Source organism: Pteropus medius, unplaced genomic scaffold (genome assembly GCF_902729225.1).
Source record: "Pteropus medius unplaced genomic scaffold, Ma_sr-lr_union100, whole genome shotgun sequence".
NCBI lineage: Eukaryota > Metazoa > Chordata > Mammalia > Chiroptera > Pteropodidae > Pteropus > Pteropus medius.
In genome coordinates, this window is record NW_024341893.1 from 1,415,246 (window position 1) to 1,440,848 (window position 25,603).

Here is a 25,603-nt window from a genome sequence, read left to right on the forward strand (position 1 = left end):
AGGGAGGACTGAGAAGGGGGTCAGGGGAGAAGAGGAGATGCACAGAGGCACAGGTGGGAGGAAGTGCACCAGGAGGGGTCAGAGGACGGCTGAGACAGGGACTGAGGGCCAGGGACTTAACGGGGATAGAACGGGAAGAAAAGAGAGGCAGAGGGCAAGGAGGGGACGCTGAGGGGCGGCCGCCTCCCTCCTGGCCCTGACTTCCATTGCTCGTCCTTCTTACAGATCCCAGAGGAGGTGGGTCTCACGTGGGACCCCAGATTCCAGGCTCCATCCACCCCTGAACCAGTCCCTGGGGCGCGGACAAGCTGCACTGGGGCAGGGAGGGCCTAGGTTGCGCTGGGCTGCCGGGTGGACGCGTGGGCCAGCACCGGGCGGTCTGCAGGGGTGCGGTGGAAGGGCGGCCGGGTGGGGTGGCCTTGGGTGGGTATGGTCACGCCGCCCCCGCCCCTTTCCCCCCAGCTGCTGAGCCGCTGGGACACCCCGCACAGTCGTGCGCTCCTGCCGGGCCTGCTGCGCGCCGACCGCTCCCCCTTCTGCGCCCGCCGCGACGTGAGCCGCCGCTGCCGCCTGCGCCCCGGCCACTACCTGGTGGTGCCCAGCGCTGCCCGCGCGGGCGACGAGGCCGACTTCACGCTGCGCATCTTCTCTGAGCGCCGCCACACCGCCGTGTGAGCTCGAGGCCCCCTGACTCGCCTCCGGAATCCCCAGCCCCAGCCCCAGCCCCAGCCCCAGGGCCCAGAATCCTGTGCCCGACCCCTCCGCTGAGACCCCGCCGGCCCCCGAGCCCCAGGCCGGGGGAAGCAGCCCCTCCCCCACGTCTGGTCTGTAATTTGCAGGGAGATCGACGAGGCGATCAGCGCGGATCTGCACGCCCTCACGGTGAGGGGCTGTTCCTGGAGGGGGCACGACCGACGGGGTGGGGGTGGAGACCCTCTTGGCCAGAACTAAACTCCCCCCACCATGCAGGCCCCCTACGTTCCCCTGGAGCTGGGGTTGGAGCAGCTGTTTAAGGAGCTGGCGGGAGAGGTGAGGAGGGGGACGGGGGATCCTACCCTTCCCCTTGGACCCCTCTCTCACCCCGAATGTCTCATTTTGCTTTACTTCCTCCGCCCTGTGCTTAAATTTCATGATTTCTCAAAATGCTCGCAGCTCTTCCTTGCCTCAGGGACTTTGTCGGTCTCTACCTCTGCCTGGCCCTCTTCTCTCCCTACAAACACACGCACGCACACGCGCGCACACGCGCGCGCACACACACGCTCCTCCCCCTCCTCCAGGCTGGTCCGCGCATGCCCGCTGTGGGCTCCCCCCCGCCCAGCGCTTCCCCACCGCAGCCCTGACCACACTGACCACGGAGAGCTCCGAGGGGGCGGGCCTGGGCTCGCTTGGTCTCTGTTGCGTCCCCAGCACCAGCCAGCATGCCGTTTCGGCCAGGCCCAGAGCCGGAGGTTGAAGGGCTGCCTGTCAATGGCCTCACACGCGGCTCTCTCCTTTACCAGGAGGAAGAACTCGGTGCCCCTCAGCTCCAGGCCTTATTAAGCATTGCCCTGGAGCCTGGTGAGTTGGGGATCAGAGCAGACCCCTCGGAGCCCCCTGTGCGTTAATCCAGGACGCTGCTGGGAGCCAGGCCTTGGGAAACCCGGGCTCAACCGGACAGCGCCTCCCCACACGTGGGCCTTATGGGCAGGCTGGTGGCCAAGACCATGGCCACTCATAAGACCCCTTCCTCCGAGGGAGAGGCAGGGAGCGTGGCTGCTAGCACTTGGAACCCACTTGCCTGGCTTTCAATCTCACCTCTGTTAGTTACTGGCAGCCCTTTGGCCCTCTGTGTCTCAGTTTCTGTAAAATGGGGGCGGGGGAGACGGTAACCTTGAGCACTCACAATGACAGCTGGCCCACAAGGAGTTTGCTTCCTGTAGCCAGCGTCCACCCCCGCACCCCCGCAGACATCGGGCTCAGGACCTGTGAGCAGCTGCTGCAGTGCTTTGTGGTACATGATGGCGACCGTGCCTGGGTAGGGAGGATGGGCGTGTTGGGGCCTCTGCTCCCCTTCTGGGAACATTGACTTTAACCAGATGTCCCATCCCCAGCATGGGCGAAGCTTGGCCTTGCACGACTTCCAGCAGCTCTGGAGCCACCTCCAGAGGTGGCAGGTAAGGGGGCGGGGCTGGGTGGAGATACCTCCTCTTGGAGGGAGAGGCACCTTACTAATAGGGACGTGGGTGCTCTGTGGGCTAGCAGGGCCCCGAGGGAAAAGAGGTACTGGACCACACCACGCCAACGTGGAGGGGTCTGGCTGGGACGTCCCTGCCCCATCGCCCTCTGTGGTCCTTGAGGGTACTAAGTAGCTCAAGGATCAAGAGCACAGGGCTCTGGTCCTGGGTTGGCATCCCAGCTCCAAGCTTAGCCCCTTTCTGGCTGTGTGACCGCAGGCTAGTCACCTCCCTTCTGACTGGCCTTTAAGTGTCTACCAATGGGAGGTGGCAATTCCTGCCCCCCACATCCGTGTGAGGAGAAAATGGTCCAAGGCCTCTCCATGCTAATAGCGATAAGCCCCCGTTTATTGAGTCCTCACTAGGCCATAAGGGGAGTCTTAACTCATCCTCACAACAGCCTTGTTACTGCTTTTACATTTGATCCTATTTTACAGATTGGGAAACAGGCCCAAAGTGGTAAAGCTGTTTGCCCAGGAAGAAGGGGAGCTGCGGGGGGAACCCAGGCTGTCTGGCCCTGAGGTTCCCTCTGAGCCCTCTTCAGGAAGCTCAGGGGCCTGGGGGTGAGACTGACCTCCTCCCTCCCGCCCAGGCCATATTTGACAAATTTGATCGGGATGCCTCTGGAACCATGAACTCCCATGAGCTGAGGCTGGCACTGAATGCTGCAGGTTTGGACAGAGGTCCTGGGGTGGGTCGTGGGGAAGGGACTGGCTCTCCCTCCCCCTGTCCTCCCGGAGTCCCGGCTGCCCACTTGGCTGCCACCACCCACAAAGCCGACACCTTAGCTTGTTGCCAGCTCTTGGCAAGGACTGAGTGACCCTGAGATGCCAAGGGGAGAATCCTCTGTGTGAGGAAAGGAGGGTGTGGGAGGTTGCTGGGCAGGGCGCAAGGCCTCCTGGGAGCTGGTGTCACCAGGTCACTGTGGCAGAGCGTCCCGGATTTTCCCTGAGCTTGGGTTGGAATCCTCACGACACTTACTCTTGGGTAGCCCTGGGCACATGAGTCCACCTCCTTGGGCCTCTGTTTCCCTCTGTAAAGTGGCTGTGCGACACAGGGTGGCTGCAAGAGTGTGACCTTCCCCTTGTGTGGAGAGGGCTGGCGGGGAGGGTCAGACAGAAAGTCCTAGATCCCCACCTACCCCAGGGCTGGTCTGCCACAGCAAGACATGGGGAGGTCAGAGGTCCGGGGACGCGCAAGGCAAGAAAGGAGCTGAAGACAGAGGGGGAAGAGATGGAGTCAGAAGATGGAGTGACATGGAACAGTGAGAAATGAGTCCCGGACAGAAGCAGGGGTGAGAGGACAAGGGGACGATCTCGTCCCACTTATTCCGTGTCAGGGTGCCTGGTGCGTGCCGGTCGTTCCAGGAAGGAAGCCGATCAAGTGCTTTTGAGGGGCAGGTGTTCTGGTGGGACAGGCAGACAACAAATAAGACACCTAGGCAGGCCAGGGCGCTAGGGCACGCGGCGGGGGGGTGGGGGCGGTGGCGTGACACAGGGCGGTCAGGGAAGGCCTTGCTGATTCCCCCGGACACCCACTTTGCCTTCAGCCCTGGGCCTTCTGACGCTGGGGATTCAGTGGTCACCACGAACCCTTTCCTGACGTCTCACGGCTTCCAGTCCAGGGGCAGCCAGAGCCACCAATGGCAATGAGAGGCCAGAGTGGTCAGGGTGGGGACGGAGAGGCGCAGGGAGCTGTGGGAGCCCAGAGTGCTCGATGCTGCGTGCGGGGGTGTCTTCGAGGGCTTCCTGAGGGGGTGTGTGATGAGTAGGGATGAGCCCGGGCTGAGAGGACGATGTGTTCCGGGCAGAGGGAACAGCATGTGCGAAGGAGGCGAGGCGAAGTCCGAGGTCCAAGTGGTGGGGAGGGGCGTGGGAGACGAGGTGCAGTCTGTGAGGGCCACCAGGAGGCTCAGGACAGTCAGGCCCTGGGGACAGGTAACTAGGAGGTCATGGTCACTAGGGCCCAGTAAATTTGGTGAGGGGCTTCACCAGTACCAGGGGACCCTGGGCAGGACCCCATACCAAGGCACTACGGGACACAGAACCCATGAGAGGAATCAGAGGAAGCGGGCAGTTTCCACGAAGGCCAACAGGAATTCCAGAGGGGACAGCTGAGGGGCTTTTGGCCCTTCTGCCTCCTTCGCCTGGGCTTTCCCACGGCCCTGGGCACAGCAGCGCTTCTCCCCCAGTCCTGAGGGCAGATGAAATCCAGAATGACCCATGGGAGCTCACATGACCAGGATGAGGCCGCAGGCCCCTGCCCAACTGTTCAGCTGCACCTAGGCCACGGCACAACACGTGATGGCACTTGACAAATACTTGTCAAATCTGCAGAGTCAGGGGAGCGTGGGCTTTAGGAGGCAGCAGAGGTTCATGGAATTATCCCGGGACTATGTTTACCTGGACCTGTGGATCCGTGGAGCACGGAGGAAGGGAGTCAGTCACCCTGTACTCGAGCCCCGGAGTGTTTGTGGCTTTTCAGGAGTTCTGTTGAGATTTCTCATGAGAGATGTTTTCTGCTGGGCAGTGTAAAGAAACGGACTCCATATGGGACCGACAAGAATGTTTTGCTGTGCAGAAATATTCCCCAGTGTCCACTGGTAGAAATTCTGCAGTTTGAAGCAGTAACACTGGCACAGCTATGTGCCAGACACTGGCCTAAGCTCTCTCCAGAGAATACCACGCACCCTTACGGGGTCGGACATAGTCCCCATGTGACAGATGAGGCAACTGAGGCCGAGTGGTCAAGGGAGTTGCCCGTAGCCGCATAGCTGGGTTGAGGCCGAGCTAGGGTTTGAGAGGTGGCAACAGGCCTCCGTGGTGTCTCGGTGTCTCCCTGAGGAGTTAGGGTCAGTTCATGGCAGCCCGCCCTCAGAATTGCCTCCCCCTAGGCTTCCACCTCAACAACCAGCTGACCCAGGCCCTCACTAGCCGCCACCGGGACAGCCGTCTGCGTGTGGACTTTGAGCGCTTCGTTTCCTGCGTGGCCCAGCTCATCTGCATCTTCCGTGAGGGCCACCCCGGCACGGGTGGGGCGGAGGGAGGCTGTCTCCCATGGCAGGGGGACTGGGGTGGTAGGTGCTTAAGACTCCTGCTCTTCTCTGCACAGGCCACTGCAGCCAGCACCTGGATGGGGGTGAGGGGGTCATCTGCCTGACCCGCAGCCAGGTGAGTCTGGGCTGCAGGGAGAGGGTGGCGCAGGGTGGCGCAGGGAGGAGTCCCAGGAGAGCCCCGGTTCCAGCCTGCTTGTCTTCTCTCGCCCAGTGGCTGGAGGTGGCCACGTTCTAGGATCTCACACGGGAGCGCCTGTGGCTGGAGGCAGGAGAGCTCCTGGGAGCCATGCCTGTCCCTCTGCCAGCCTGGACCAGGGTTTATTCCACAGCAAGCGGGGGTCTGAGCAAAACCAACCTCCTGCCATCCCTCCACCTCTCTGCCTGGCATGGGGGCTGACGTTCCATACGCAGGGGTTGAGAGCACGGCCTTGGGAGCCAGCCTGCCTTGGCGCGCATCCCTGGCCCCACCACTCGCCAGCGGGGCAAGTCCCTGCACTTCTCGGTGCTTTGCCCGCCTCCCCTGCACAGGGACGGCAAGGGCACCTTCCTCGTGCTGGTTACGTGAGTCAGTCAGCGTTACGCAGCACAGGGCGTTACGCGCCCAGACTGGGTGGGTCTCATTTTCACACACTCATGGGAATGGGGGTCGTGGCACGTCCAGGCCCGGCCTCACTCTGGGACAAGGTGTTTTGTCACTGTTCTGCTACGTGGACAGCAGAGACAGGAGAAAAAGAGAGGACACTGCAAGACTCCTTCTTAAAAATATTACATGTTTTATTATCCTGTCCCCAGAGGGGTGGTTTATCCAGAAACCAAGAAAAATAATCAGAATAAACTCAAAAAAAGGGGGGAGGGTGGGGGAAGATAGGCGCAAATCCATCAACTAACAGGCAGCCAGGCCAGCAGCCCCCTCCACCTCAGGAGGGTCCCAAGAGACCCACGCCTGACAAACAACAGAGAAATCAGTAAGGGGCTGGGGAAGGGTTGCGAATCAGCTATGTCTTCATTATGAGAGCAAGAGGCGGCAAGGATATGTTGCTAGGTGAATATATATTTATATAATAAATCCGTAAGTTAATAAAGTAAATAGTAATTCTCTGGATGTTTTTATTTATTTTTTTTATAGCATTTTTTTGTGATTTTTTTTTGTTTTTTTTTTGTTTGTTTGTTTTTGGTCCTTAGAAAATCAGACTCAGGTCCAGACAAAGCAAAGTGGGGGTTGGTTGGGGGCAGGGGCAAAAGGCTGGTCTGCCCAACCCTAGTCCTCTGCTGCAGGAAAGGCGGGGTGCTAAGCAGCATCCCCTCATCTCTGGACACTTACAAAGGAAGGAGGGGGGAAGGGAGCAGGGAGCGGGTGGGGTCCTCTTTCCTGTTGGGTAGCTGTGGCGCCCCCTGCTGGGCCCATCTCAGGTGCGGGTGGTTCCTGGACAAGGCACGTAGGGCTTTGGCCTGGATGTGGGAGGCTTTGAAGGGACCTCAGGAGCAAAGGAAGGGGCGGGGTGTGGAGGGCGTTCCTAGAGCTCAGAGGGGACCTGTTTTACTGTGGGGATCCACCGTCCCCTCCACATAGTTAAAAAACAAAACAATATATATATTTACCAAACCAGAAATGCTGACCCCGAAAGTCTCCCATCCCCCTAGCCATGGGGAGGGGGAGAGAACCTCCTGGCCAACCAGAGAGAGAGGAGAGAGCCGGCCCCAGCCCCTCCCTGCCCACCCCGCCCACCCCAGGAAGGACTGACAGAGTGCTTTGCATAGATACAGAGTCGGAGGAACGGACCAGAGAGGGCCCCAGCTGGGGAGGGGGGCAGAGGGGCTCCACCAGCCCCTTCTGGAGGCTGTGAGGAGGGGCGTCGGGTCGGGGACCTCACAGGTCACTCTCGCCGTACAGGGCTGTGGAGAAGGACTTGTAGTCGAGGGCGCCCGGCGCAGCGTCGGGCCCCTGATACGGCGCCATGCGGGCGATGCAGTACTCGGCCTGGTCCGGAGGCAGCTCTCTCCGCAGCTCCTCGGCCGTGATGAAGTTCTGGGGGTGGCAGGGCAGCACTCTGGGCCACCTGCACCCCACACTGGTCCCCCAGCCCCTCCCTACCAGCCCAGCTGCTCGGAGGTATCTGGCTTACCTTGTCCCCAGCCAGGACCTTGAAGGAGGCGATGACCTGGTCAGCTGTGTCTGTGTCGGTGGTCTCCCTGGACATGAAGTCGATGAAGGCTTGGAAGGTCACAAGGCCGCTGTGGTTGGGGTCAACCACGCTCATGATTCGGTTGAACTCAGCGTCGCCCTGTGAGGCAGGAGCAGGGTAGGGGACAGGCAGCTTTTGAGTGGGGTAGGGTGGCTGGGCACAGCGGGCAGAACCAAGCCTGGAGGGCAGGGCCTGACCCCAGCATACATGCTGTGTCACGAGCCTGTCTCCAAGGGTCTTGGCTCCCTGGGCTGACTGCCCCATGTGCCCCATGCGCCCCAAACTGGGGACGGGCCCCCTCTGCTCTTCCCCTCCCTTGTTTTTTGGAAAGTGGGGAGTGGGGTGTAGATCAAACAGGTCTGCTGCTCCTCAGCCCTAGGCTCACAAGTCAGCTCTGGAGGATGGGAAGAGAGAAAGAGAGAAAGAGAAAGGAAAGGGGGAGCCGGAGGACTGACCTCCTCTCTCCAGAGACTTCCAAGAAAAGAAGAGGGAGGCTCAGGGAGTCATCGGAGGGACCCCAGCCCAGCAGATGCAGCAGCAGGAGGGACGAGGGGCTGCACTGCTTGGCGGAGGGGTGTCCCCGAGGACCTGGGAACTCTGGAGGGGAGTGGCACAAAGAGGAGGAGGGAGAGAAAGGGGGCGGGACAGGAGGCTGTGGGGGTGGGTGGGGAGGGAGGGGAGGAGGGACAGGAAGGGGAGGCGGGGAGGAGCGGCACAGCAGCGAGGGAGGCGGAGGCTGCATACCAGGCTGTATCCTGTGGAGATAAGCAGAGCCCTGAAGTCATCGGAGTCCATGCTGCCTGTCTGCTTCTGCTCGAGGACGCAGGGACAGCAGAGGAGGCCAGGCCCAGAGTAGGCAAGAGGGGCCGCCCCATGTGCACAGCAGGGAAAAAGGACAGTGGCAGGAGTGGGAGAGACAGAGGTGGCCCCGAGAGACCAGGTAAGGGGAAAGGTGTCCAGAGAGACACAGGGAGGGAGGAGGTAAGAGAGCCAGTGAGACGCACATACAACGGCAAGGGGCGGAATGGCGAGGGAGACGGAGGGGGGAGAGAGAGAGAAGAGCAGTTAATGCCATGGTCCGCTGGGCCCAAGGGCGCGTACCTGCCGGTCATTCTCCACGTCGTAGCCCAGGCTGATGAGGCAGGCCTTGAACTCCTCTGGCCCCAGCGCCCCGCCGTGGTCCTGCCGGGCGTCAGAGGCAGGCGTGCAAGGGGCGGTGTGGAGACCAGGCCGGCGCAGAGGTGGGGAGAGGGGCCAGGGTCGCATGCGGAGGGTTGGGGGGAACACAGTTAGAGGTGACGTGGACAAGGTGATGGCCAAGAACAGCTAAGGCAGGTGGAAGGGCGTGGATGTCCTGCGGGGCAGTCAGAGGCCGCCTCTATCGTGACGGGAGTTGAGGACCGAGGACTAGGGCTTGGGGAAGGGGTGCACCCCGCCTCCCGGCTTTAGGGCAGGAGAAGGGGACTGGACTCCCCCCTGCTTGGGACGTCAGGGTCCCTGCTTGACAAAGCAGGACTGAGGTTGCACAACCCTACCCACGAGCAGAAGGCAGGCTGACGACACGTCAGGCCCAGAGGGGTTGCCGGGGACTGGGGGACTCTGGCACTCAGACCCTTTTAAAGGGGCTGCCAGCCCAAACCTTAATTTTAAGAACAGTGTATGTGTGGGCCAGATGCACGGGCCAGGTCTCCAAACCCGGCGTGCTGGGGTTTCGTCTGTCCCAGGGTCTCATCAGCACACCCCCAGAGGCAGGACTTGGGACCCTTCCCCGACCTGAGGGAGAATGCTCGTGCTGTGGGTCAGGGCGGTCACCTCTGTACCCCTTTCCCTGGCTAGGGCCCTGCCAGCCCCTGTGAGCAGCAGCTGATACTCAGCAACTGTGATGTGAAGAACTGACAGATGCAAAGACAGAGGGGATGGGACGGTGACAGTGGCGGCAGTGGGAAGGGAAGACTCCGAGGGGCGGAGGGAGCTGCTCACCTTGTCGAAGTGGTTGAAGGAGGCCCGGAACTCCTGCATCTGTTCCTGGCTGATGCCCTTGGCGTCGCGGGTGAGGATCTGGTTCTCGACCTCGTTGATGGTGCGGGCGATGGTGGTGAGCAGCTGCTCCCAGCCCACACGGATGTGCTGGGGAAGGAGCCAGGGCGTGACTGTGGGCTGGATGTGTGTGTGGGGGGTGCTGGCAACACCACCGCAGCTGAGGGTTCTGGGTTCTCCCCACACGTCTGTGCGTGTGGCCTGGAGTCAGGCCTTGCCCTGACTCTGTCTCCCAATTGCCAGTCAAGACCCATGCTCTTCTGTGTACCTCATCTGCACACAGGGACACAGGTGTGGCACCCCCCTGATGCCTCTGCCAACCAGTAGGGTTCATGCCATCTTAGCATATGTCCTGGTGATGAATGCAGCAGAGGGCCAGGGCCCAATACTTGCGCCAGAATCCACATAGAAATTCTGCCAAGGTATGCTGGGCAATGTTTAACTGGTTTTGGGGGAAGGGGGACTCATTTTCTTTTTGTTGTGGCATCTGTGGTATGCATGCTCTAAAGCCTGTCAACGTGGACGATATCAAGCTACCAACATGAGGGTGAACAGCCCTGACACCACAACCCGGCTGTGGAGAGCTGATGCACACAGACTCCAGTACACGCTGCCTCGATCTGTGTCCCAACTGCTGAGGCCACCGTGGGGCAGGTGCCGCCGTCCCTGCTCTCCCAGGAGTGTGTCCTGAGACGGGCGCCGTCATGGTGGCGGGAAAGCTGTAAACATGCTGACCTAGCCTTTCAGTCAGAGCGAGAGGAGGAAGAGCTGCACGGGGCTCCTCGCGCTCGTGGCGGGGAACGCAGGGCGTGGGGCTCCGGCGGGGCGCGGCATACCTCCATGGTGTAGTTGGTGTGCTTGTTGTCGAAGATGAGGGCCTCCTGGATGAGCTGGTGCTGCTGCTCGAGCAGGTCCAGGTTCGGCTTGTAGTCCACAATGCTGCGCTCGTACTGCTTCAGGTGGCTCAGCTGGTCCTCCAGGGTCCCGTTCATCTCGATGGAGATGCGCCCGATCTCCTGCACAGAAGGCGGGTGCCACTGGTGGGGGTCTGGTGGACCCTCGGCCTTTGCTCAGGGGTGCCCCTCCTAGGTCTGTGGCTTGCTGTCCCCTCCAGTGCTGCCCTCTAGTGAAAAAGCAGCCACACTGCAGAGTTTCTGTGCCAAGCGCAAGGCATGTCTAACCTCACTGCATCCTTGACTCGCTGTGACAGACCCTGTCTGCAGATGTGGCAACGAGGCCCAAGAGAGCCGCCTCTCACAGTAAGAGACACTCAGGCTTGGCTGACTCCAGGCCCCACTTTCCCCCAGGGGCTGGAGGCCTCCTGCTCACTGGGGGTCCTTCCCACTTGGCCCTGAGCACAGCAGGGCTGTGGCGATGGCCCTCACCTCCATCTTGGTCTGGATCCAGGGCCCCACAATGTTGGCCTGGCTGGCGAACTGGCGGCGGAGGTGCTCGTTGGACTGCTGCTTGCTCTGCTCCTCCAGGAGGGCGTGGTCCCGCTTAGGCACCAGTTGCTGTACCTGGGGGAGGGGACAGATCAGGAACAGTCAGGGTGGCGGTCAACCTCACCTGGCCGCCCATGCCCCGCCCCAACCTGCCAACGGGCACTGCCCACCTTCTCCCACTTGGAGTTGATGATCTGGGGGGTGACGGTGGTGTAGGGGTTGCTGCCTGAGAGTTTGATGTGGTTGCTCTCGGCGATCCTCTGGGCCTCCTTGTGGATGGCCAGAATGGCCTCCCGTTCCCTGTCGGCATCCGGCAGCGTTGACTTGAACTGGTCGTGGGCGGAGATCAGGCCCTGGGGGAAGAGAAGGGGTGAGGGGCAGCCCGGCCCCCAGGAGGCCCCGCAAGAGGGGTGGGTGGGGGCGGACCTCGATCTCCTCGATGGTGTGGACAATGAACATGTCCTGGAGATCCTCCATGGCACTCTCCATCCAGTTGTTGAAGGGAGCTGCCCGCTTGGCGTATTCCAGGTGCAGCTGGTCGATGGTCTCCAGCTGCTTCTCCGTTTTCTGGCATGGATAGGGAGGGACAGGGACAGATGAGGGAGATCAGTCAGCGAGCAGGAGGGGGTGGATGGTGGGAGGGATCCGGGGGCCCTGAGGGGTCAGAGAATGTCCTCAGGGACAGAGTGGCCCTTGCTCACCTCTAAAGCTTCCCTGCGACTGTGGGTCAGAGAGCCAAGGGCGTCCCACTGGTCGCAAATCTTCTGGCACCGGGTGTTGACATTATGGGAGTCATAGTAATCCAGCTCACTGTGGGCAGGGTGGAGAGCGGTGAGACGCAGCAGGGGGCAGTCAAGGGTGTGCCTGGACCCACTTATCCCCAGGTGTCCCAGGCCCTGGTGCCAGGGGACAGACATCAATGTTGAAGGCTATCAGTCATCCATTACCCCTTTGGCCCATGGCCTCTGGGTAGGAGGAATTCGAGAGGTGGGGTGGGGGGAGGGCACGACAGAGAGCAGGGGCTTCCTCCCGCCCGCTCACGTCATGACCTGCTCTGCTACAGCAGGCTCACTGGGGGCCCCCAGCAAGCCTGCGGGTGGACTGCCTTTCCCAGAAAGACGACTAGCAGAGGGCAGGTAGAGCACAGGCCCTGGGGCCCAGCTCCCCCGTCTGAATTCTGGTGGCACCATTTTGTATTTGTGTGGCCCCGGCCCGGGGCAAGGGACACCCTACTATGGAGACCTGTTCTCTCCTGTGAAGTGGTGGTGGGTTACTGCAGAGAGCGAGTCACCTGGTGCCTGTGCTGAGAGCAGTCCTTGGCACCCAGCAGGTAGAAGTAGCAACCGCTACTCATTAAAGATGATGTATGTATTTCGATGGGTATTAAGAAAAAATAGATAATTAGCCTGCAATCTCATTCTCAGCAACTGACAATATATTTAAAAGATCAGTGAGCTGATTAGGGTATGAGTATTATTACTGGAATGACCAAGGTTTGGGAAACACCAGGCTGACACAGTAGCTCCTGGCTCCAGCCCGCACACGCCCCCCATCTCTCCACGCCCCCGCATCAGCCGCAGGACTGGTTTCCTGTGGTCCGGATACTTAGATACCCTCAGCAGCAGGGCTCTAGGGAGTTGGTGTGCAGCCAAAAGCTTGGGGGCCTGGTGAGGGGTGGTGGGGAGACAAGGCTGAGAAAGGGAGCAAGGCTGTTCCAGAGGGCTGGGTGGCCTGGGTTCCACTTCTGTCCTGATCACCTCCCAGCTGTGTGACCTTGGGCGAGGCCCTTGGCTTCTGTGGACCTCGGTTTCCCCTCTGTATTGGGGGGAGACGGGACACCAACGTTTAACGCTACCAGGCGTCCATGCTGGGGGTTAAACGAGTTGGCGCAGGCAGAGTGCTGAGTGCTCTGTGGGTTTCTGTCAGTGTCATTAACAACTCTCACCCAGGATGTCCCTCCAGGCTTGTCCTGGCTGGCCCCTCGGTCCTGACTTATCTTTGGGGGAAGCAACAACACCCTACACAGTCCCCTTTTCTCTCCTCCAGGGCTACTGTCCAGAAAGCTGCTTCGGGGTCCGCCTACTCCCTGGCTTCGGGTGATGGGCTCCACACGGCTGTTCCCCAGTGCCTGAGAAGTGGCTGGTCTAGGGTCTGGTCCAAGTCTGTTGCTTAGCAGCTTCCAGGGTCTCGCCTGTCAACTAGGAAACCTACCCATGTACCACTCCCACAACCCCTGCAGACATCTGCACCTGTCACCTCGTCCTGGGCATGCTGAGTGCAGGGGCTACATCCTAAGAGAGACTGCAAGACACAAAGGGGCGCCTCCAACAGGGGTGCAGTGTTCCCAGTACTGTGAAGGCCCCATGGTACTTCTGCCTCTGGGTGAGCACATGGTGACCCCCCAGCCCAAGCAACTGGGCAACGTAGAGGGAGAGGGTCAGGGCGGAAACCGGCCCTCCCTGGCGCGGGGCACAGGGCTCTGCCAGGCAACATGCCGGGTCCCCCTGCGGGAATAAGCAGAACTCTTGGGATGGCTGTGGCGGGGTTGGGGTGTCTGTGGAAACAGCAGTACTAGCCAAGGATCCCATTTTTGAGCAGATGGCTATTTTGGGAGACCTGCCACTCCTTCAGGACCTGTGGATTTTCCATGAAGTAATGGCCTGGGCCTCCCATTCCCTGGATCCTCCCTGCTGCTGGCCGTCGCCTGGTGGAATAAGGCCCCCATTCACTGGCTCTGGAGGTTCAGTGTACTAACTGTGTGCACAAGTTTATCTGACTTGGGCAGGGAAGGGAGGGCAAAGAACACGGCTGGCTGGAAGCTCTTACAATAGTGTATTCTGAGCAGCGTAGGGAAGGGCTGTGAACAATGGGCTCTCTGTGCACCCTGCAGTTCAGTTCGTGGGGGTGGGGGTGCGGGCCGGCTGCCCGCCCTATCCGGCCAGTGATCTCCGTGTGGCAGGCAAGGAGGTGGAATCCAGGGGCAGCCAGGCCTTGGGTGCCGCCTCCCACTGCTCTGGAGTGCTGGCGGGGAAGCGGGTGACGGGACACCGCGAGCCCACACTTACTTGAGCTCCTGCGCTATAGCTGCGATCTGCTCCACGCGGTCCTGATGTGCGGCCAAGTCGCTCTCGAAGGCCTCGTGCTTTCGGATGAGGGCTTTGATGTCTGACAGGGTGGCGGTCTCATAGTCCCGGTGCTTCAGCATGGCTTCCTTCCCTGGGGGCGGAGCAGTGGGCAGGAGGCACTTAGAGAACAGCACAGCAGGAGTCCACCAGAGGCCTATCTAACCATCAGGAGGGGAATGGGGCAGACCCCACATCCTGCCTAGCTGACAACGGTGCCGTGAAAGCTAGAAACTTCTGGAACATTTTCCCTAGCCCTTTCCAGGGATCTCTGAGCCCAACCAAGTCCTGGATGGAGCTGGAAGACACTGTGGGCATGAGCCAAATATCCCAATTCAAGCTGTGTTCTAAACTCAGTGTCCTTTAGCGGCAGACGACCACGAGAGCTGGATCGTGGACACCATGTGCGAAGAGCCTTGAGCCTTGATCTGGAGAAGTGGCTGGGGTGCAGCCCATGCCTCAGCAGGTAGGGGAAACGGAAGTGTTCCAGTCAGGTTCTTCCGGGAGCCCACCCTCTGCTGCCCCCTGGCGTTTGGGGTGGTGGTCCGATAAACATCTGCTGGCCTTGCACCTTCCAAAGGGCTTCTCGCGGGCAGTAAGGCAGGCAGAAAGGGAGCAACACTGTTATTAGTTCTGGAGCCTGCCTAATTACATGCCCCAGGCCAGAAGCTCAAGTCAGCCCTGTAAGCATAGTAAGGTAGTGCAGAAATGAGGGAAAAAGCCAGCCTGGGAAGGAATGCTACTTCAGGTAAAGCCACCTCGGGCTGCCCCTGGAATGGCAGCTCAGAGACTCCCCTCCCCCTCCCGCAGGCTTGTGGTCAAAGCAATAGCTGCCCTCCCAGTGCAGTGGGGTGGCGCAGTCTCTCCTGGCCTGTTCCCTCATCTGTGAAATGGGGCCAACACTAGCACCTAGTCCACAGTCTCTGTGAGGTGGTGTTTGAGAAGGGTAGGCACAGAGCCAGTCACCCCAAGGACAGGGCTGGGCACTGGCAGGCAGGAGACAGCGGCTTGGGAGACTGACTCGGCTGGCCCTGCCCCGCTGGCCCTGCCCCGCTGGCCCTGGGGTAGGAGGCTCAGCCACAAAGGCAAGCTTGCAATTCCCTCCTCCCAAGGGCGGGAACCTAAAATAGCATGTTACCACTCCTCTGCCTCAGCAGCGTCCCCGCAAGGGCTGGCAAGGGGCGCTGGGAGGAGGGGGCCACAGGCACCCTGGACACGGGCCTCAGGGCAGTCACAGAAGTGGTGCAAGGCTCCTTTCCGTTTTTTTCCCAGATGACCCAAGACCATCTGAGAAGCATCCACATGGACCCGCAGCCCTGAAGGCCGTGGGGGATGGTAAGAAGCCAGGAGGCTGGTCTGTCCACCTGTTTTGCATTGGTTTTACAGAGACTTCAGGTCTTCCGAATGAGTGAGCAGGCCTGCCTGGGGGCTCCGAGCTGACTCAGTCGCAGAACCAAATGCCAAAGCGTGCCTGCGCACCTGCTTGGAGGAGGCTGGGTGAGGCATGGGTGGGGCAGGGACGTGTGGAGGCCGCCCTGGAGCAAGGTTGGGCCGACTTCTAAACACTTTCACATGAAGGCCAGCCCGAGTCATTCCCAGGGAAGGAGCTCCAGGGGGGCCATCGCACCCCCCACCCTCAGACCCCAGAAGACCACCTTCCCAGGGCTTCCTAGAGCTCCAGGCAAACGACGGAAATGCTGATAACACAGGCTGGGAGACCCCAGAGGGAAATGCAGAGGGTGACGCCCAGAGCCTGTGGAGCCATGACAGTGACGGGGAAAGGTGTAGTCAAAGCGCAGGACACAGGTGCTATGAATCCACTTAAGTGCACAAGGGCCCTCCGATGCGAGAAATGCCAAACTCTGATGGCCTGGGAGGTCCCTGGGCAGGGACCTTACCCACCTGGGAAAATACTGTCTGTGTACAGGGAAGAGGTTCAAGAGGTGTTTGTGGAATGAATGAAGGAACAAATGAAGTAAATGCCAACACCGCCTCCTCCTGGTGGGAAGTGAAGCCACGGGCGCCATTTCTGTAAGGCATCCCTGGCCCAGGCCTCTTCCGTGCCTCACCTCCCGGCTTCTCCCCCCGCATTCTAATCCTGACAGAGGCTGTGTTAGAGGCGGCCCTGGATCTGGCAGCTGCTGCTGGAGAACAGCCGGCCTGAGCTACTGTGAGGAGGGCATTAGTGGGGCTGCAGCCAGGGACACGGTGACATGGGCCCAGGTCTGCAGTTCACACAGAGCTGTGTGTTCCCATGCTAGCAGGCGTGCGGCATCTGGGTAGGTCTCAGCATCTGGCCAGCGGTGGGGCGGCCTGACAAATAGCTGGCAGCGGGGCACTGGAGAATCCCCCAGAGGCTGAGTGAGGATCTCACGGTGAAATGTGGGTGTGGGAAGGATAAAAACCACCCTGAGCAATGCAAGAAAGTGTGAAATCAGCTGGGCAGACTGGTAGCAGGAGGGTAGAGATAGAGTTGGGAAGGAAGTGGGGGGGCGCGGGGGCAGCGGGAGGCCTGTGAGGTGGCTTGGCTTTCCCAGGCACTGGCCGTTTCCTGAGGCTTTCGGGCCCCTCGTATCTGGAATCCCACCCATGGTGTGGGTCCTGACCCAGGGCCAGGGACGTGATGGGATTCCACATCCCAAGCCAAGGGAACAGGCAGCTGCAGGGCTGCCGAGATGCAGGAGGCACCGCTGCCCTTCTGGGGAAGCCATCCCACAGAGGGCCAGGCCCCTAGGAAGGAGGCTCTGCACCTTGTCTTTCAGGACTGTGCTCAGGAGCCCAGGCCCACCCAGCAGCGGGGCTCCTCAGGGTGAGGCCCCCGGTCACAGACGGTGTGGAAGGGGGAAGGCAGGCTGTCTGTATGCAGGTTGCTGGGTGGGAGAGCCCGCCCCCCACCCCACCCTGGTGTGGGAGACATGGCACTGCGGACGGGGACAGGGGTCACTTCCTGATAGACCTGGATGGGGCTCAGCTGCATTCCTGGATGGCCGGTCTCTGCTGACTCAGGAAGGGCCCCCTTGTAAGTAATCACTGAGGCCAGAGCAGAGGCAACAGGAGGACCAGGCCTCAAACTGCTTCTTGCTGCCTGGGGTTGGATAAACCTAGAGCAGCATTTCTGACATGCGTGCCCCCGAGCAGCAGGAAAGGGGAAGTCGTGTGGTATGTGTGTGTGCACACGTGCGTGTGCTTCTGAGGGACAGGAACGGAACAAAAGAGCTGAGAGGACATACCATCAGTCCAGGCCTCATGGATGGAGGCCTTCTGCCGGAACTTCTCTGCCAGGTGGTCGAGCCGCTCCAGCCTGCGAATCTCATTCAGCAGCCACTCCTCGTAGCCCTTCTCGGCCTGCTCCAGGTGCTGCCAGCAGTTGTTGATGTCCTGCAGTGGGAGGGGATGAGAGGGCAAGGCTATCCCAGGGGCTGGGGTACCCAGTGGGATGATGCCTCCCTGAGGAACATTGATGGGAAGGCAGCAGAAATGGGCTGGATCACATCTACCCCTGCTTTGCTATATCCTTGTGCCCAGAGAGGGCCCAGCACGTAGCAGATGAAAGTAAGTTCTTTGAATTAAGTGAAAGAATGAATGTGTACAAGGGGCATATTGTCCCTCCCTGAGAGGCATGGCTATCTAGGGTTCCAAATTCAAATACTTCCACACAAACTATCTGTGGTTTGAGGATGGGTGTGAAACTGTAGGGAATGATAAGGAGATGGTGGTAAAGTGTCAACTGTATCCCCACCCAACCTCTGTACCCCAAAGGCTGTGCACTTTAGTTAAGAAAGACTATGCTGGCCAATAAGAAGTCTAGGGGAAGTCTGGAGACTCTGCAGCCCCACAGGTGGCAGGCTGGGCTCAGAAGCTAGGCTGCGCCTCCTGGGCCCTGACCGCTTGGGCTCCAGAGCCCGGCCCTCACCGAGACCATCCTGCCCTCAGAGGGCATGAAGGCGGGTCGGTTGCTGAGGCGAAGCTTGGTCTGCAGCGTGTTGAAGTTGATCTCCAGCTGGCATTTCTCCTGCACCTTGGGAGGCTTGTGGACACGCCGGTAGTCACGGAAGTCCTCCAGCTTTTGCTGCATCTCTTGAATGGTCTTTTGGGGCACGCGATCTTCCAGCCAGGGGATGGTGCGCCGGATCCACTCCAGGAGCTGCGGGCCCACAAAAAGCCACGTGGCCTTTGCAGGGGGCTCTCAGAGTGCCGACAGGGCCACTCCCAATTCACGTGCCCATGGGATTTGGATCTTTGAGGGTCCCATATTGGGGATCACCCCTGCTCCCCAGCCCAACTTCTCCACGATTCCTATTGGGATCCCACAGCAGGGAATTCTGGGAACATGTGCCCCTTAGAACCACTGTGCTGTTCTCTGGTTACTTCCTGTTCGTGCTTTTGCTCTCGGTCTTCCTTTTCCTCAGATGTAAGCAGGGGCCCTCCTTGGGGGGGTCTCCCCCATCACGCCCCACCACGTGGCCCCACTGCCACCATCGCCACTGAGCGGAGCACTATCTGCGAGTCTCACTGCTTCCATGTTCACTGTCAGTGCCTGGCTCACTAGGGGGCAGCCAGCACCACGCTCAGGGCCTGGGACATTAAAAAACTAGGAAGTCTGGAAAAGAAGGTGACATGTTTTTATGAGCTACTCATGTCTTTGATGGGGTGAGGACAAGGTACGAACAAGCAAACTAAACATTCTAGGACAATCCCAGGAGAGCAGAAACGCTCTCCTCTGGTACAGTGACAACCTCTGGTAAAATGAGAAAACCAAGGACAAGGGTTTCCTTGTGTGTCTCCATCTTGATAAATGGTGCCAACTGCCCTTTCTTGGGAAGGACTAGGATTCTAAGATATATAAATGTTTAACCTTTTCTTGGTGTTAGAAATAATGGTGGTGGTAACAGATGGCAGCCTTTTCTTTTTAAATACCCCCTTAACTCGGCAAAATAAAAAGCTGGTCACCGTTAAGTTGGCTGCTAAAGACTTTTCCAAGCTTTCCTGGTCCATGAAATCTCAGAGTCTGGGAACCACTGTCTGGAAGAGCAGTTGAATTACTACCCTTTGGGAACTTAAATGTTTTTATTTTTTTTAGTATGAAAACTTTTGAGAGGATCCAGAAGAGCTGTGATGTGCTGAACACCCACATTCCCAGCAGACGTTTCGCGCTGGGCTCTGGGGCGGGGGTGCCTGGGTTTGAGCCCCACTCTCTGCCCTACCAGCTGTGGGAAAGTGGACCTGTGCCTGACCTTCCTGGGCCTCAGTTTCCTCACCTGGAAATGGGGGTGACACATACTTCCGCCTCACAGGGCTACTGTGGAGAGGGCAGACCCCAGAAGCCAGCTAGCATGGTGACATACCAGTTTGACCCTTAGCCTTGTGAAACTAACCCAAAAGGTCATATACTGGCTTGGACAAACTCCAGTCTGTAACCTTACCATCTTTTCTAGAAAATCTCACTGCTGTATCTGCTCTCCCTTTCTGCAAGAGCCACAGACCTTTGGCCAAGGGTAACAAAGGTGACCAGAGCTTTCAGCCCCGGCGGGGTCACCGGGGCTGGGGGTGAGTGGTGCACTTACGTCACTGGCCAGCCTCTCATAATCTTCCATCAGGTGTTCATTCTCCTGATTGACAGCCAGCACCTTGCAGATCCGGTTGGCTGCAGTCTCAGCCTGGGGCGGGGAAAGTACAGTTAGGGCTGCCTGGGGGCCAGTAACCCTCCCTCCTGACAGGCATGTCCCGTGAAAGCTGGCTCATCCATGGCCCACACAGAAGTCCCCGAGGAGGGATGGAGAGGAAGCGTAGCTCCAGTGAGATGGCGCCCTGTGTGCCTGTGTTCCGACAGCCCTTGCCATATCCCCACCGCTCACTGCTCAGGCTCCTGCCCAGATAGCCAGGCCCCTAGGCTATCTGGGCCTGGCCCCTGGAGGTGCTGAGGTGGGGTTGGGGAGCCCTCCCGCGGTGGAGAAAATGAATTAACAGACTAGTGGCCCACCAAGAGGAGGGTTGGGTGGGGTCCTCCAGCAGGCCAAGCCTTGGGTGGTAAGGTAGGCTGCAGGGAGGTGGAGCACCAGAGCTGTGGGGCAGGCAGAGGGAGGAAATGCTGGTGTCCCCGGAGAAGCCTGGTGGTTGGGGCATAGGCAGAGCAAGCTGGGACACTTCCTATTCTTCCCTGTGGAGGGGCTTGACAGCTCGCTGGGCAGAATGAGGCTAGGGCTCCAAAGAGCAGGGCCCACGGGAAACAGGGACTAGTCTCTGCCCCAAACTACAGGACAGTGTCCTGCCTTGTCCTGCTGGGGAGGAATGTGCAGAGTGGAGGAGGGTGAGGGGTGCCACACAGAGAGAGGAAGACCAGGTACCTTTCAGGAATCACAGAAAGGGTCCAAGAGGAAGAGTTGAAACGGCAACAGAACAGGAACAGAAATAGTGAGGAGGGTCTACAGAGTGGTGGGGAAGGAAAAGAGAGGCTTGGGGATGGCTCCAGACCCAGGTAGCTGCAGGCACTGACGCCCTGCCTCTCCCGTTCACACACAGCTTCTGGGACAGGCAGGTGGGGAGGTGAGTGGGGGACCAGCCAAGGTTGGTGTGCACGCATACACAGACACACACACACCCTGCATCATGCTGCAGGACACATGCCAATGGCCCCGGCAGTATTCCTTTGAGGGCCTTGGCCAGTGAACACCCGGCCCCAAGGGGGTGCAGGAAGCAGAGCCAAGGTTGCAGCTTGAGGGGAAGCTGTGGAGGTTAGTCCTGACCCCTAATTTGGAAGAGACAATGGTATCTCTGGCTGAAACCCACTCTCCTATGCAGACCCACGAAGCCACCGGCTGCCGGGCAGAAGTGTTTTATTTCACTGATAAATTCCTGGAACTCAGCTCAGGACTTGGTGTGTTTTAGGCACTCGGGGTTGATGAATGAATGAGTGAACGAGGAACAAATGCTTTAGTGACGAGAAACTATTAGATGAGAATAGGCATACTTGTGCCAGGCCTGGGGTTCACCTTGCATTTATAGAAGAAAACAAGCCCCAGGGAACACTCTTTTAAGAGATGGGCTTGAGTCTCTGGGGGAAAGACAGCAGCAGTAATAAGAAGACCCTAAGGCTGGCCTGAGCCGCGGATACAGGCTGGGGGAGGCCAGACTGGAGCTGGCGAAGCATGGACCTTGCACTGCCTAGGGGCCTTGCCTTCGTTTCCTCCCAAGAGGGCTCTGGCCACCTCAAAACCTGCAAATGCTCTGACCTGGGCCTTCCTGCCAGTGTCCGCTCCCACAGATCCCTCCAGGCCTCCTGACCCCCATCACATGGAGCTCAGCGCTAAGCACAGGAGCGCAGGTGGGCAGAAAAGAAAGCACTCTTGCCAGGGCAATGTGGAAGGCAGGGAGGCTGGTCTGGGGTCCGCACGTGTGCCGTCAGTAGGGATCTGTGGAAAGGAATCTTCTGTCTCTGCTCACCCCCGCCCACTCTCCCTGTCTGTGCCCTCGAGCAAACACTCCAAACACAAGCTCCAACTGCATGCTGGGAAGGTGGCGGGAGGCTATGAAACAGGGTTCTGGCCTGGGCTGTGAAGAATCAGGGCGGGCAAGGGCAAGGCTGCTCTGACTACCTGACCACATGTGGAGCCCTGACAGGGCCAGGCATGGTCCTCGGCCTTCTACCTGCATGAGCTCATTTCCTCAGAACAATCCTGTGAGACAGGTCCAGTATAAACCCCACTTGACAAATGGGGAAACTGAGGTGAAGTGACTGATCTGCGGTCACACCATTAAGTGGTGTCAGGGCAGGGCACACTGCCCGCAGAGAGGCACCTGCTGACCTGGGCTCTGAAGAAGGTGGCCCACAGAGGCAGCAGACACAGCCCCTGTCCTATGACTCTTGGGATGGCTCCCACCACCCTGAAACTCAACGTCCTCCTCTTTTAAACTGGCTAACAGCACCCACCCCACCCTGTAAGGGGTGTGTCAGGGACTAAGGGCCTGAGCTTGAAGTCCTTAGAGGAGTACTTAGCTAGTTTCTTCTCCTCCCTAACCACTTGCTAACTAGTGACAAAAACTTAGGTCGCTAGGGCTGCCCTGCTGCCCAAGACCAGAGACCAGGAGGCAAGCAGTGGAGACAAAGGTGCCGAGGCCTCTGTGCAGGCCTCTCTCCTCAGAGGCAGCTGCATGTCCTCCCATGGAAGCAGAGGGTCCTGGACAGGTGCAGCAGGGGCAGTGTGAGGTCGGCCAGGCTCAGGGAGAGCCGCCACGGGGAACACACTTCTGACTGCTCTGCCTGTGTCAGCAGGGCTGCTGGGGATAGGGGTCAGGAGAGTTGGGCCAGCAAAAACAAGCTGAGAGAAGAGAAGTCTAACCTGCTCAGGCCGGTCCTTTCCTGGGCCATTTGGGAGGGGCAGAGGCTGCAGAGAGGGCTAGAAGAGCCAGTGTTGCTGGAGAAAGGGCACAGCCCGTGCAGCATGCAAGTGGTCCAGTGAGGACCACGGGAAGAGACGGGCGGGGCAGCGGAGCGGTTGAGAACCAGCTCTGCTGCTCAGCTGTGATGCTGGGACTCAGCTGCCCTGAGAAACTGGGTTGCCACCACCCACCTCACGGGGTAGGCTGTATTCACAGAGAGAACATCTGTGGCGTGTCAGCACTGGACCAGCACTGGCTCAGTGGTGGCACTGAAGCCCATGGTCACAGGAAACCTGCCTGCAGCGGCCCTTGGTCTGGCCTGGATCCCAAACAAAGATGGGTGGTGGGGACGCGAGAAGGATGGCAAGGGCAGGCCTCGGTAGCAGGGGTGCTCCTGCCCAGCTCACCTTTTGAGCCCCCGAGAAAGCGTGGTAGAAGCAGGACACGTAAGTCATGATGGCTTTCTCATCTGGCCTCAGAGTGCCTACAATATCTGCGCAGAGAGAGAAAGAGAGAGAGAGAGAGGCAAGAGAGAGTGAAAGATGCAGGGAGGGCAGCTGGGGCCAGGCCCTAGGCTCATGCGGGAGAAATAGCGCTTGCTCTGGACTGGAAGCCAAACCCCAGTTCCAGTTGTACAGGCCCATCTTGCTGAGGTTTTGAAGAGGGGAAAGGGATCCGAATAGGTGGATTCCTCTCCTAACCAGGCCTGGGTTTGTGACACTAGGCATCGGCTCTACAAAGGAAGCTTGGTTTGGGGCTGGAGGGGTCAAACTCTAACTGATCTTTCTGAAAATGTAAGATCACATCTTGCACAACCACCTACGTCCTTAGCATAAATCGTCTAATGGTCTCCTGGGGCCCTAGAATAAAACCTGGATCCCAGACCACAGTGGTCTTCACGGCCTGGCCCTATCACCTCCTCCTACCTTGTTTTTCAACTCTCCTCTTCTTACTTACTCCGCTCCAGCCATTCTTTTAATAAGCCAAGCTTATTTCTGCCTCAGGGCCTTTGCACTTGCTCTAACCTCTGCTTGGAATGCTCTTCCACAGCTCTTCACATGACAGCTTCTGTTTATCACTCCAAAAGTCTGCTCATGTCGCCTTTCAGAGGCTTCCTGACTGCCCCGCTAAAGCGGCCCTCAGGCATCTCTATCCCACTATCCTGTCCCATGTTCTCTACTGTGTTCATCGCCACATGACCCCATCTGTAGACAGGCCTGTGGTCTGCCTCACCCACTAGAATGTAATCTCCATGAGAGCAGGAACCTTGCCTGACTCAGTCACTGCTACGCACTCAGTGCCTAGAACAGAGCCCAGCACAGACCGAGCACTCAATAGACAGTGTGAGCAAAGACTAAATGGGCAGCATTGCCAAGGAGTCAGGAGAGGGGTGGCTTCCAGTCAGAAAGAGGCCACTGCCGTCTGCAAGAGAAATGAGGTGAGCATGGGAGGCGAGAGGCAGCGGTGGCATTGGGCAGTGGCGGCAAGGTGGGCCTGCCTGGCCCTGCCCGGTACCTTCTGCGCTCCCGAAAAGGCATGGTAGAAGCTGGACACATAGGTCATTATGGCCTTCTCGTCGGGCCGGGCCGTGTTCACGATGTCTGCAAGTGAACGACAAGGGTTAAACTGCCCAAGTTGGGGTGGTGGGGGGGCCACTCTCTGTGATCCAAAGGCTCCCAAGGCCACCGCCATCCCGGGAGGACCCTGAGAGCTGATTCAGTGATCCCTGGTGACTCTGGTGGGCTCAACATCACCCTCGGCCCCTCCATCCCCTATGGTCTCTGGGAAAGCCAAGGCTGTGGGAACTGAATTAAAACGAGGCCACTTCCTCTCTCTGAGAATGGCCTCAAGGGGCTGCTGGACAGTTGAACCTCAAGAGCCACCAGAGGCCAGAGGCATAGGTCTTGGATGGGGGTGGTGCATGGCTGGGAAACGGAGCCGAACCGGAAAAGGAAAAAACAAAACACTTCACTTTGGTGGGCTCTGGACTCAGAGTCCGCGGCAGGAAGGGCAGGTAGAGACCTTGCTTATTCGCAAGAGTCGGCCCTCCCTGGCCACCTCGCTGATCCCCATGAAGGGAGGGGTGGGACTGGGTCAGGCAGGGGTCCTCCTCAACCACGCCCCCCTCCCCCCCAACTCTTCACCCTGCTCCATCCCTGAGCATGTCCAGCCCGCTCAGGGCCTGTCCCCAGTTTACTCGGATTCTTTAAGCCACTCTTGCTGGCTCCGCCAGCTCTCTGAAGTTACTGTACTCACAAAACGAGCTGTTGAGTGAACAAGAGGGACGCACTTACCCTCCGCATCCAACATTTTGGGGATGTCCAGGTATTTCTCAGCCACTTCGAAGGCATTGTTCAGGTTGGTGACTGGGTCGTCCTAGGAGGAGAGAGGTGAGGGAAGGGGGAGCTCCATCAGCGGCAGGATGCAGAAGCAGAAGGGCACCAGGGCTGGCCTGGGTTGGGGAAGGAGTAGGACTGGAAAGCGTCCTTGAGGCAGTTCTCAGCCACCTGTGCTACTGTGGGGAGCAGGGACACCTGGAAAAAGTCAATTCCGACCCAAAGGAACACCTCTAGAAATCCTGGTGACGTAACCCAGGAGCCTTTTCTCCACAAAAAATGCAGGTGTGTTTTTTTCTTACAATTTCCAACTATCCACTGACCCCAGATTAAGCACCCTGTTCTGAAGCCTGGAAAGTGTGGTCCAGACCTGAGACAGCGCTGGGGGTGGAGGGAGGTGGAGGCGGGTGGGGAGCGAACTGAGCGTCTCCACATTCCAACCTCCCCAAGCCATTCCTTCCTGCTGCCCCCCACTTCACTGGGACTCGCCCTCATCAGCCTTCGCTGCTTGCCAGGTAGAGCCCAATTCCGTCATTCACTGTGGCTTGAGCAGATTCGGTGAGGCCCTGCCTCCCCCACCCGGAATGCCCTCTCCCTGGTCTAGGCTGCGCCCTCCTCCAGTGGCCCTTCCGATCATGCCAGCACAGGTGCGCTACCCTTTCTCTGCAGAACTGTCTGGCCCTAGCCCTTCATCACCCCATTCACCAGTGCATGGCCTCGTCTGGCTGGCTTGCTCTGACACTGTCCTTCCTCCTCCACAGGCTGGGAGCTCCTAGAAGGCAGGGCCTGAGCATTTCAGGGTCACAAGCTTTGTACAGGCAATTCAGACCAGGGCC

The 25,603-nt window shown here is 59.2% G+C and overlaps 2 protein-coding genes across 6 annotated transcripts in view; one reads left to right on the forward strand and one right to left on the reverse strand.

Annotated features, from left to right (window-relative positions):
- CAPN12 (calpain 12) overlaps nucleotides 1-6,382 on the forward strand; it is a 10,696-nt gene extending 4,314 nt beyond the window's left edge. The window contains exons 11-20 of the mRNA XM_039855203.1: nucleotides 463-671; nucleotides 840-882; nucleotides 970-1,029; nucleotides 1,500-1,557; nucleotides 1,920-1,990; nucleotides 2,091-2,153; nucleotides 2,806-2,884; nucleotides 5,107-5,223; nucleotides 5,325-5,383; nucleotides 5,480-6,382. Of these exons, the coding sequence (XP_039711137.1) occupies nucleotides 463-671; nucleotides 840-882; nucleotides 970-1,029; nucleotides 1,500-1,557; nucleotides 1,920-1,990; nucleotides 2,091-2,153; nucleotides 2,806-2,884; nucleotides 5,107-5,223; nucleotides 5,325-5,383; nucleotides 5,480-5,503 (783 nt within the window). The 3' untranslated portion in view covers nucleotides 5,504-6,382. The remainder of the gene's footprint in view (nucleotides 1-462; nucleotides 672-839; nucleotides 883-969; nucleotides 1,030-1,499; nucleotides 1,558-1,919; nucleotides 1,991-2,090; nucleotides 2,154-2,805; nucleotides 2,885-5,106; nucleotides 5,224-5,324; nucleotides 5,384-5,479) is intronic.
- The window catches only part of ACTN4 (actinin alpha 4), a 66,340-nt gene continuing 47,107 nt past the window's right edge, over nucleotides 6,371-25,603 (reverse strand). Inside the window, exons 7-21 of one of the 5 annotated variants that reach the window (XM_039854861.1) lie at nucleotides 24,726-24,807; nucleotides 23,947-24,032; nucleotides 19,620-19,712; nucleotides 17,969-18,199; nucleotides 17,286-17,433; nucleotides 13,999-14,149; nucleotides 11,635-11,743; nucleotides 11,360-11,500; nucleotides 11,104-11,286; nucleotides 10,874-11,008; nucleotides 10,325-10,504; nucleotides 9,432-9,578; nucleotides 8,196-8,261; nucleotides 7,392-7,550; nucleotides 6,371-7,294 (exon numbers count right to left, since the gene is read on the reverse strand). In XM_039854861.1, the coding sequence (XP_039710795.1) occupies nucleotides 7,136-7,294; nucleotides 7,392-7,550; nucleotides 8,196-8,261; nucleotides 9,432-9,578; nucleotides 10,325-10,504; nucleotides 10,874-11,008; nucleotides 11,104-11,286; nucleotides 11,360-11,500; nucleotides 11,635-11,743; nucleotides 13,999-14,149; nucleotides 17,286-17,433; nucleotides 17,969-18,199; nucleotides 19,620-19,712; nucleotides 23,947-24,032; nucleotides 24,726-24,807 (2,070 nt within the window). In that variant the 3' untranslated portion in view covers nucleotides 6,371-7,135. Of the gene's footprint in view, nucleotides 7,295-7,391; nucleotides 7,551-8,195; nucleotides 8,634-9,431; nucleotides 9,579-10,324; nucleotides 10,505-10,873; nucleotides 11,009-11,103; nucleotides 11,287-11,359; nucleotides 11,501-11,634; nucleotides 11,744-13,998; nucleotides 14,150-17,285; nucleotides 17,434-17,968; nucleotides 18,200-19,619; nucleotides 19,713-22,838; nucleotides 22,925-23,946; nucleotides 24,033-24,725; nucleotides 24,808-25,603 lie in introns of all 5 variants that reach the window. The other 4 variants (XM_039854870.1, XM_039854854.1, XR_005651128.1 and 1 more) reach the window with 4 other exon arrangements.